The following is an 11,753-nucleotide window of genomic DNA, read 5'->3' on the forward strand; positions in this document are numbered from 1 at the left end:
AAAACTGCTGGCTGCCTGAAAGATTCCCTTCCAAAAATTGATATCAAAATCTAAAGCCACGTCTTAGATTAATATAAAACTACCATAATCTATGGATGATATTTACGCTATTCCAACTTACTCATTCGTTCTCAATGAGCATTCTATGGATGATATTCGTGGTATGTTAGAGGTCGGGGAGGTACGGACGATGGTCTCTGGGGTTTTGAAGCTCTTCGTTGGTGGTTGCCGAAGAGAGGGATGGGCGTAGTGCATAGGATTTGTACTTCAAATGTTGGAGAGGATGGTTATAGTTCTTCAGTCTGGGGAAGAATAAAAAGGAAAAGGGGGACAAGGGTGTTTTAGCCAAGGGCAAAGTTGGTAGTTCACGTATTAAGTGGGTAGTTTGTTTTTTGAAAAACAATGAGTTGGCTGAAATCATACCTTAACAGATATTCACTAACGAACAATGATGGCAGGGGAGGTGAGTGTAATTGCCAGTAATGCACCAGAGGGTTTTATAATAAGAGCATACCTTAGGGGGTGGGCTTATAAATTTTCCTTGCAAAAAAAAAGAAAAAAAAGAAGAAAAAGAATACCATCTAATAAGAGACATAAGACTCGAGTTAATCAGACTGAGCTAAAAAAATTCCTAGAGGATTATGAGAAATTTAATGGAGTACACTATTATTTCAAGGAGCGGACATAGGGATAATACCTTGCCATTTCAAGCATTTATTGTGTTCTACTTGACTGATAGTAGAGCAAGTTTTATTAATATTATTTTTTATTTATTTAGTTTTTAATCTCCTTTTTACCATGTTGAGGTACAAAATTGATTCTGTAGGATATCATGGAAACCAAATTATTATTGGGCTTGAAAAACTAAATCCATACAATATTCTAAACACAGGTAGAATGTTGGATTACAAATGGATTATCTGATAATTCTGCAGCATCACAAGTGATTGTTCCTATTCTCAAAACTGTTATTTTTTCCTCTTTTGGTAAGTTCTTTATTATAACAAGGATTTTAGACCTAACCAAAAACATCTGTGAATGGAAATATGCTCTAACAACTAAAGTAACTTCAAGCTAATTATTTAATGATAAAAAAAAGGTGTTGAAGTAGCAACAGCAAGGGACTACTATATGGGATGATAAAGGCACCAGACAAGGCAATCACAAAGATTTTTAGCCCTGGGTTACCGTACCTCTCCGTATGGAAACGGAGCATTTTTTACCTACCTAACTTTTTGCTTAATGACTAACAACAATTAATTTTTCTGGTTATAAATGTTGCCCACGAGCCAATGACCAGGAAATGCCTTTTCAGCACAAGGGTTTTTCAGAATAGAGAAGGACCGGCACAACATCCTAGGCAGAAAAGGTTTTCAGACAGACGTGGAGAACGACAGTTCGTTTTGTGATGCGCTTTTATTGCTAAATTAATTCAGCGAGTCACGAACTCACGATATCTTGATTTTATATTTTAAAAAAAAAAAAAAAAAAAAAAAAAAAAAACTAAGAGAAAGCGGGAACCGAACTGCCCAAATCCCCTAACCCTTCTTCTCCGTCTCAGGATATCAAAATAGGGTATTGTCCCCCTTGTCCAAGTTGGAAGTTGGAACCCTAGCCCCCTTATTCTCCGTCTCCTTCCCGGCTGCCGGCCACTGAGGGCAATAGTCCTAACAATCAATGCCCTTGCTCCCTTCCTCTTCTCCGTTTCTCTTCACATCGGCAGCTGAAAACTCCATCGAAGGCGATTGCAGCGGCGGGAGGACGACCTACCGCTCCTCTTCTCTGGCGAGTCACCATATGAGGCTATTGAGTTGAGCCCCTGCCTCGGTGACGGTGACCCCTTCTTCTTCTCCGTATCCGCTCGTCCAGCGAGTGTATCTTTTATCTGTAAGTTTTTTTCAGAGTGAAGTGGATGCACCTCTTTCTCTTCTCTGTAAATTGTTCTCTCATCATTGTTAAACAAAGCAATCAAGTTGTATTGGACTCAGCCATGAATAATGCATCCCAAGTCAAGCCCCTAACTATTTCTGGAGTGAATATTTGCCTGAGTTTGAGAAACCAAACTCAAAAGTGTTATTGGACCCAACCTCTCAAGCCTTCTGTATCATTAGGTAATCCCGACCTCAAAATTCGACATGAAAGAACTAAACTTGGTTGGGTTCTAAATGAGAACATCTGCTTGATTAGGCGGTAAATTATCTTCACATTAAGGGCTTGTTGGATATGATGGTGGAGAAGGGAGCTAGCATGATTAGGGAGAGGACTCCGCACCAGATTCGGGAGGTTTTCAATATTAAGAACTATTTTGCTCCAGAAGAAGAGGAGATCTGGAAAGAGAATGCCTGGGCTTTCCAGTGAGTTTTTATCAAAGAGGAATGAGGAGGTTGAAACGAAAGAGTAATTAATTAAACAGTTCTTTTAGAAGGAAAATATATCTAGAAACTGGTTACTACAATTGGGATGGTGGGTTTTAGGTTAATCTGATTTTTGAGTGGGCAGTGTTATAGTTGTAGTTGTAGATTTGAAGTTTGTTTTTTCTGTTTTCAGTGGCTTGTTTGTTGCTTTAGTCTGTGAATCGTGTTCACATTTCACTCTAGTACTTTGGTTTACAACTGAGAGAAAGGTCCTTATGCAAGTCTAGTATTTTAGTTCAGAATGTCTCAACTTATATTGGGTGTCTTCTATTTGATTCTTTTATGTGTGTTTTTCTGATTCAAGGTGAAGCTTCAATGTTTGTGTTCTTTCTCATTCTGCTTCCTTCCGACCTCCTCTTACCTTTTTTAGGGGTTAAACTAAATTAATATTAGATGTAGAAATCCAGAAAAATAAGAAATGATTTCATATTGGAAAACTAGATTGGATTTAAGTGTTCATGAAAGCATGGGAGATTAGAATTTAGTTGCAAACAATCCAGCTTTAGTTCATTCTTAATACTTGAATAAATCCGTATTTTTGCTCCTAGATTTTTACAGACTAACCGTATTAAGCACGTACTGTGTCATTGTTGTACACGGTTTATTGTGCCGATTTTTGAAAAGCATTATTTTTGTATAGTCCGTTTAATTGGCGTACATATCCCTTCCCCTATTATTTCCATTCCCGAACTTACTAAGGGCTGAGTTAGTAAATACATGTATAATATGTGTATTATACACATATGAAAGATAACAAAATATATATATTTTTTTGGTAGAGAAGATAAAAATGTATTATACACATGTTATACATCTTCAAATACTTTGCTTTAAAAAAAAAAAAAAAAAATGAAATCAAAAGTTAAACCCAAAAATACCATTTTACCTTCACTCACACCCTTACTTCCCAGGTTTCTAATTTGGAATCCTAAAACCCCCAAATCCTTCATGCTCACCTAGTCACCTTTTCTTCTATGTTTCATTCTTCCCTTCCAGCAATGGTTGCAGGGGCAATCTCCATCTAATATGCAATCTGCATTTTGTTTTTCGTTCCAGTCTCCAGTCTCTGATTGCAGTGGTGAGTACCTGTGATTACAGCTGCATTTTTTGTTCCAATCTCCAACTCTCCTGTGGATTGCAGCGTCCCCCTGTGAGCATCTCTCTCTCCCATTGCCTTTCCTTTCTCTTTGTACCAAACTGTTCGCTGGAATATTTCAATCAGTGGTGACTGCTGATTATGATATCGTCCTTACTATTTGATTCACCCATGTCGTGTGAGCAAAGGTTTTCATTTCTAGGATTGCTACTATTAACTGCTTGTTAACATTGTTTTAAAGGATTACCGTTAATTTTTCTGGTTTTGGTTTCTAATGAGAAGACACACAGACTCTTCATTGACCTGGAGACTTATTTATAATGATGATAATGGACCACTCCTCTTAGATAAATTGGCTTATACATCTAGTGGAATCCCAAATAACATCAATAAGAGATTGGTTGATGTAATGTAACCTTTACATTCTGAAGCTGGGATATGAGGTATCTGCAATCCATGGTAGTGTTTAATTCTCTAGGAGAGAGAGTCAAGCAGTCTTCCCGGGCTTGGTTTGAGATATGAAGTTTGGTTATGATGAAGATAGACGGGTTTCCAGAGAAGCAATGCTGATCATTCTGTGTTCATAAAATGGAGACCAGAGGTTACCAGAAACTTAGTGTACTCAGTTTACAACTCTAAAACAGAAAGCGGTATGCTTTTCGAAGACCATTCAGGTCTATCCGTGTTAATGAAATCCATCGCGTGAAACAATTGATAGTTTATTTTTGGGGTGAATAAATAGTGTGCCATTAATGTTAAAAACAACCACCTTAGAATTTCCTTTGATGTTTGTTTGAAAGATTCAGAGTTCAGTGCCATAATATGAACTTCCTTGAGTGCAATTGCTAAATTTTCCTCTGCTGTTGCAAGGCGTTCAATTTTAATGTACACCATTTCTTGGATCTGGTTTGAGGAATAATGCCCGATTGAGATTTAATTAATATGTGAGCTATATTCAATATTTAATTTGAGGAATAATATCCATTGGATTAATATGCTTTCGATTAAAGAGACCCTAAGGCCACAACACCCTGTTAGGCAGATACTGATGTGCAGAAACCCTCAAGAACTAGCCTTTTATTATATGATATCATATCCTTGTGCACCAAACTGTTGTTTTAGTCCAATGACATTTGGTCGAGGAAGTAATCTCTGTTGTATTTATAATCTGTTCTCGTTTCTAATGAGTAATTTTAGAATTTACTTATTTCCCTTATGGCATGTAATGGTGGAATAAGTATTCAACTATTATATTGTGTTTATTTTAGTTGTGAGACTTCCTTTTGAAAAATCATTGTCTACATGCCATAATTTTGTTTATTAAGTGATGTACATGTCTATTGCATAGTGAATATATGTCCGTATGTTTACAAAGATTGCAGTACACACTTTTTGTGCTGGATTTTTAAAAGGTATTATTTCCGTCTAGTCTATTGAATATGCGTACGTCTCTGTACCCTTTTCTTTTGCTGTACCCGAACTTACTATGGTTCTGCCAATCTCGGTCCCTTGCACTTCTTTTTTACTGTTTCCTGCTGCTGCTCTCATCTCTTCTATGGTTGTTTTGAGTCTCCATGGAAAGGAGATGAGACTCTTGATTCCATTATAAATGGTATCTTCGAGATCCCTTGCTGCACACAGATTCCTCTGTGGTTTTGAAGTCTCTCAAATCCACAATGCATACTGCATCCATTGAGGTCAAAGACCAAGCAGAAGGGATTCTTTCCTTTCCATGCTATAATTTTGTTTATCAATTCCCAAGTAGTTCCGTGTTACTTCCTTATTTAATGCTTTCCCATTGTTTTTATGCCATACACTATGGAGGCTGTTGCATTGAAGAGGCTTTCCCTATGTTTAGTGTCCCATTCGATTATACAATTTTCAGCCTTCAAGTTCTCCCCCCCACCTCCCCCCAAAACAAAAAAAAAAAATCTTTCTGTTTTAGCATTTTAGAGATTTTCAGCATTAATGGCAATTTCAAATATAGAACTGAACTGTTTGCCTGTACATTTAAGCTCCCAAATAACTTGGAGTAAGATCTTGATATATATGCCTCAAAGCCCAAATTTATGTTTAGATTATTTTTATGATTATCAATTTCTAAAGCTGCTGGTTTAATAGGATCTTGTTTGTGTAGCATTCCCAAATAGGTTTAGCTGCCATTAATGCAAGTATCTATGTTTTATTTATTTTAAACTTATTTCAGGTGAGCTGAGGAAAGCTAGCATCTGCAACGATGGGGTGGTGTAAGCACTGTGCACAAAATAGAGAAATGGAGCGTGATCCTATTAATGGATTCTTGTAAGTGGTTGAATGGGTTAATCTCACTAATTCTTATTTATTTGTTTATTGTTTTAATGGGTCATTCAAGTCATTAGAGGAGCACCTTGGTGTGACAACTTTCGATTATTTCTTTTCATCATTGACTGAAATGACCTATGCAAGTTGACGTTTTGTATCTCTATAGTCTGGTAAAGAAGTGGTGCCTCTTTAATTGCTGGAATTCTAAAGTCTTGTCCAATCACAATTTTGTATGCAGTTATTGAGGTCTCACTGCCTTTTTTTTTGCCTCAGATGTTGTTGTAGTTGCGGAAGGGTTATTGATCAGGATGTATTCTCCACTGAAGTCACCTTTGTAAAAGGTGCTGGAGGGCAGGTCTGTGATTACTCTTCTTTTCCTAGTTATTGTTATTCCTTTTTTAATGCATTAAGTAATTGCTAGCCCTAAAATAACATCAGTAGGATATGCAGACAATTGTCCTAACATTGATGCCATCTTCTAATGTTGTAAATCCATCTTGAGATGTATCACTCCATGTCAACAATTTGATATTATTTGATAATTTTGTAAAGCCTTTGTGTAATGTCAGATGCATCAGAAACTGACTACTTCTGCAAAAGTCTACTGGTCTTTCTATATGGTCCATCAAGGCAATTGGCAGTTCCGTATAACATCAGATGCATGTATTTCCTTCTTTTTTACATTTATGCTATATCTTTTATTTCAGAGCCAAATGTCGGGTAATTATGTGAGGACCGTGCAAGGCGAGCACTCTGAGTCACATGAAAGGACTTTAAATAAAGGTATGTTCTTTTGCTGGAACATTTTTTTACCTATTATAGTTTTAAATTATAAAATTGTTATTTTTATTTTATATAATATAATTGCAATGTCAATAGTTAACCAGATTTTTGTATTATGGCCCTTATGGCCCATTTATGGGAATTGGGAAGTTTAGCTTTTTTCTTTTCAAAGTATTACTTATTTTACAAATAGTGATCAAATTGAATTAGGGTGGAAAAGCTTTCGTTGTTGGCTTATTATGTTAGGAGTGTGGAGAGACTTAATGTAGAACTAGGATTGACAAGTCAACCTAGTCCCAATGTTGCAGAATACTCTTGGAGAACATTAGATCAAATATCAGAATAGTTCAAAACAGATTAATAACAAGGATGAGATCAGATCTGAGATTAAGAATATCAATCTCAGATTATAGGGTGTCAGAAATCAGAATAGAAGCAGATAATAAGGGGACTAATGGAATGATGAATTATGTCTACACAGGTTCTGAAAATTGCTAACAGAGTATGCAATTTTCTGGGCAGAACTGAGAAGGAAAACTGAATTTAATACCTATAAGAACTTGAGCAGATCAATAACACTTTGTGTAGTTGAGAAAAGAAGAAGATGAGTTAAGGAAGAGGACCTCTTGTGCTTCACACCGCTGAGAGTCAATTGGATCAAACACCAATTCCATCAGCCTTGATCAAACACAAGACAAATCTCCATGTATAAGACAATAGCAACAACCATTAATTTTTTTATCAAAATCATCTAGCCCTTTAGGAGCCTCCTCTTCTTTATTTATAATGTTAATGGGGGAGGGAATTACAAAATAGAAGGTTCCTAAAATAGATCAAATATCAATCTCAATTATAGGGTGTCAAAAATCAAATAGAAGCTAACTGAAATTAGAAACTAGTTGAAAAAGGAAACTAACTACTAAGGACTTGACTCAATTAATAACTTGACTCATAAGGAAACAAATATAACTCAAATCAAGCCCAACTAGAAAGGAAACTAATGAAAATGGAAACTAACTAGTAATCCCGTACTCAATCTTAGAGTCCCCTTTTTAGACCCATAAAAGTGGTCTATTACACTCAAAACACATGGGATCAAAAGCCTAACATGTATGGAACCCAACCCTAGGCTTATTCCAATAGCAACAACCATTAATTAATTTGCATCACATTCCATTTTTTTATCAAAATCATAGTTCATCGTCTCAGAAATCTTTATTTATAATGTTAATGGGGGAGGAATTACAATAGAAGGTTCCTCAAAAAGGAAACCAAATATTCTCCTAATACAATAGCTACTAAAAGTTCTAGCAATAGCCTAGAAAAAAAATTCTTGGTTTCGATAGGGTTTAGAAAATCTAACTGAAATTAGAAACTAGTTGAAACTAACTACTAAAGACTTGACTCAATTAATAACTTGACTCATAAGGAAACATGTGTGCGGTTGAGAGGAACAGGGTTGGAAGCAGTCACAAACCTGGTTTAGAGTATCGGTCCATATCATATCGTATCGGCTATATGGTATCGGTGGGTATCGATACGATACACGATACCGATTCTTTAAACCTTGGTAAAATTTTTTTATGGGTAATTTACAATAATGCCAATATTATAAGAATACCCCCTCTTTCACCAAATTAGACTCGGACCCCCTACTGTCGGTCACTGTTACAGAATATACCAAGAATGTTGACATCAACAGTTCATTTTTTTTTTCTAAATACCATATTACCTTTCAAAGTGTTGAAGTACCGATATTACCCTCACTTACAAACACACACCCCCTAACCCCAAATCGATTGAAACTCTTAACTCCTCAAACTTCCGTTTTAATTGATTGTGAATACAGTCCGGCGGCGACCAAGCAGCCATTAACCGGCGACGAGTGGCAAGGGGAGGACGACGGAAGGAAGTCTTCTGCGACATGCATCATTCCATATTTGTTCTCTCTCTCTCTCTCTCTCTCTCTCTCTCTTTGTCACGCATTCTTTGTTCCATCCATCCAAGGAGAAACCCAACTTCAATCTAGAAACCCCTACCCCCTCTCCGTCATCAACCTTGCAAGTCATTTCTCCAAGCAGTGGTGGAAGGAGAAGCAGTGCTTTCAACTCATCCGAATTCGAGTTCTGGATGGTTAGGAACCCTTCATTCCCACTACCCCAACTCCTCTTAGCTGACGAATTGTTTGTCGATGGCATCCTCCTCCCTCTCCTCCTCCTCCCACACCATTCTGATCCACCGGACCCAAAAGAAGACAAAGCTGATCCAGAAAAGCCTAATCCTAAACTTGAGTCCTCAGCTATTTTATTGCCCGAGTTAACAACTGGGTTATCTGCATCTAAGCGATGGAGGGACATTTTCAAGATAGGGGAGAAGAGAACAGCAGCCAAAATGTCCTTCGTAGGCTGCGAAGACAGGTGTGTTCTTTTTCTCCTCTGTCGAATGAACCCTAACCCCTAAGCCTCAAATCCACTGAGCGACGATACCGACATGGTTTCTATTTTGTGAAGTCTCTATTTCATTTTCACTATTCGGACCTAATGCCATGTAATGTAGGTATTAGGTAATGATTTCAATCTCGTGAGCTAAGAAATTCAGAAAAAAGAAACTACAAATCTCTTTGCTCCTCTTTGTTGTAAATCATTCCATTCTTTAGTTTTTACCTTGTTTTTGCAAATCTTGAAAAATAACATATTTGGTGTTCGAAGCTATTCATTAAAGAGTCTCTGTTCTTTGATTCTTTCGATTGGAATTTGGAATTTGGAATTTGGAAATGGAGAGTTTCAGTACCGAAGATTTGTCTACCATTTGAGGAACCGCCATTGTTCCTCTTCTGCATTCCTTTATCCCTATGCATTGGCTGCCATTCTTGATCCTGGGTTGAGCACAGAGAATTGGATATAGGGGTAATTTTGGATTAATATAAAATGGGCTACAGATGCGTATTTTACTTATAAGGGTTAAAGCGTCATTTCATAACATCACTTAACAGAGACTGACAGTAGGGGGTCTGATGTAGATCCACATTATAGAAGGAAATATGAGAGGAAGAAGGGTCTAGCCTTAGTCCACCTGAGTGGCTAGGGTCCAGCCAAGAAGTCAACCGAACCCCTACTTGGTCCACCTGAGTGGCTAAGTACAAATAAGGGCCAATTGGGCCCATCGGCTAGGGGAATAATTAGTAGTTGTTTTTAATTAATTAGGGGCCATTGGGCCTATCGAGTTAAGTAAGTGGTATGTCGAGTCCAAATTGTCTTAGGACTCTATTTGTTTTCCACATAGGTTTATTATTCCTAGTCCAATTTTGAATTCCTAGTTGTAGTAGGAGTGTCTAGTCCTATTGGGAAACTAGCTCCTAGTTGAAGTAGGAGTGTCTAGTCCTATTGGGAAACTAGCTCCTAGTAGTAGTTTGATTGCTATTCTGCCTTCTATAAATAGAGGAGCCTATGTACTCATAATTTGATATTTAAATAAATAATAATTGCAGTCAATTGCTTAAAACAGCCGAGATAGCTGTGGGTGAGAAGCCCGGGCCGAGACAACCGCTCCTCCCCCACTTTTCCCTTTGTTTCTTCTTGTTGAAAGATTTCTATTTTATCCTAAAGTTACTGCTGTTGAAGTATACGATTGTTGTGAGTATTCAGAAGTTTAGATCTGTCCAAGTTACAAACCAGATTTGATTCTCTCTCCTGAAGCCTGCGATTATTTCTCCTATGTCAGAAAATCAAGAAAGCTTGTAACTTCACAACCTAGTCCAATTTTGAATTCTCTCAACTTTGGGGGTTTTTGTACCCTCCCTAGGGACTATCTATGCCCAAGAGTGCAGCTCAATCGGACTCCTACAGACCTGGCCGTACCTCTCTCTCTCCATCTCTATAGCAGGTCTTTCTCTCTCCTATCGGGTTGTGTTTTGGGCTGGTTTTGCTCCTATATGGGTATTGTATCCTTGGGGGTTTATTTGATGGTCTTATTTCTTTGTTTCCTGGTCCTATTTGTATTGTTTGGGGTTATAAATTGCTGGGGTAGTTTCTTGTAATCTACTCCTGCATTAGGGTTTGAGTCTAATTTGGTGAAAGAGAGGGGGTGTTCCTATAATACTGGCATTCTCTAGGGGGTGGCGTTGTAAATTACCTAATTTATATCCATTGAAAGGAAATCAATAGGACTATACAAATGACACTTTTTTAGCTGTTAGAAACAAGATTGGGCAAATAGTCTTCCGGGCCACTATTGACAAACAGAGAAGCGGGGAGAGGAGAGACAAGAATGGATCCAGTGGATAATGGAAGGGGGGAAGGACATTTGCTGCAAGACGTTGGATATGAAATCCCAACGGATGCAGTCAAAAGCCTTGGGAATATCAATCTTGAGTAGATCAACTGAAGAATGGGATTTAATCTCAAATCCTCTGACAATCTCATGACAGAGAATGATGATGTCAGCAATGCTTCTATCTGCTATGAAAGCAGATTGATTGGCACTGACAAGAGAGTCCATAACAATTGGATACGGTTGGCAAGGATTTTGACAATGAATTTGGTAGAAAGAGAGAGAGAGAGATGGGACGAAAGTCAGTAATGACTTAGGCTGATGCAGAATCGAGGCTGAACTGGGTTGACCCGTCGGGCAATCTCGACCGAGACGAGTCGGGTCTGATTAGATTTTTGAAATCAATAGGATATTTTAGGAGTTACTTTATTTAGGAAGAATTGAGTTATTTAATTTGTGACGATATGTAATCTTTTATTTTTGGGTAGTTTTTAGTCAATTAGGGAGTTACCAATTTAAATTTTATTTGTTTCTAATTTCATTAGTTAGAATTTAGGAAGCAAATTTGAAGTTGCTAATTTTAGTTTTAGATTTTACTAGGCAAGTTTTAATTTTCAGTTATTATATAAAAGCATGTAATCCAAGTTATTGGACGGAGATTAAGAATGATGAATTGAGTTTGAGTATTTGAGAGCCTGCGGGCGTGTGTGCGTGATTCTTCCCCCCCCTTCTTAGTGCGATTTTTCCCCTCCCCTGCAACTCTGAGACTCTATCTCAGGGAATTCTTCCCTACCCCTACCGGCCCTCCATCAATTGGTATCAGAGCCGAAGGATCCTCCTTCGTTCTCTTCCTTTTTCCCATTCTCTGTTTTCGGCTCTACCGTGACAGA

General features: G+C 37.7%; 1 protein-coding gene across 1 annotated transcript in view; it reads left to right on the plus strand.

Annotated features, from left to right (window-relative positions):
• The first annotated feature begins 1,325 nt into the window (after positions 1–1,325).
• LOC122057085 (transcription factor IIIB 90 kDa subunit) overlaps positions 1,326–11,753 on the plus strand; it is a 28,503-nt gene continuing 18,075 nt past the window's right edge. The window contains exons 1-4 of the mRNA XM_042619081.1: positions 1,326–1,887; positions 5,717–5,811; positions 6,085–6,166; positions 6,519–6,594. Of these exons, the coding sequence (XP_042475015.1) occupies positions 5,747–5,811; positions 6,085–6,166; positions 6,519–6,594 (223 nt within the window). The 5' untranslated portion in view covers positions 1,326–1,887; positions 5,717–5,746. The remainder of the gene's footprint in view (positions 1,888–5,716; positions 5,812–6,084; positions 6,167–6,518; positions 6,595–11,753) is intronic.

This window comes from Macadamia integrifolia, chromosome 12 (genome assembly GCF_013358625.1).
Source record: "Macadamia integrifolia cultivar HAES 741 chromosome 12, SCU_Mint_v3, whole genome shotgun sequence".
NCBI classification, from domain to species: domain Eukaryota; kingdom Viridiplantae; phylum Streptophyta; class Magnoliopsida; order Proteales; family Proteaceae; genus Macadamia; species Macadamia integrifolia.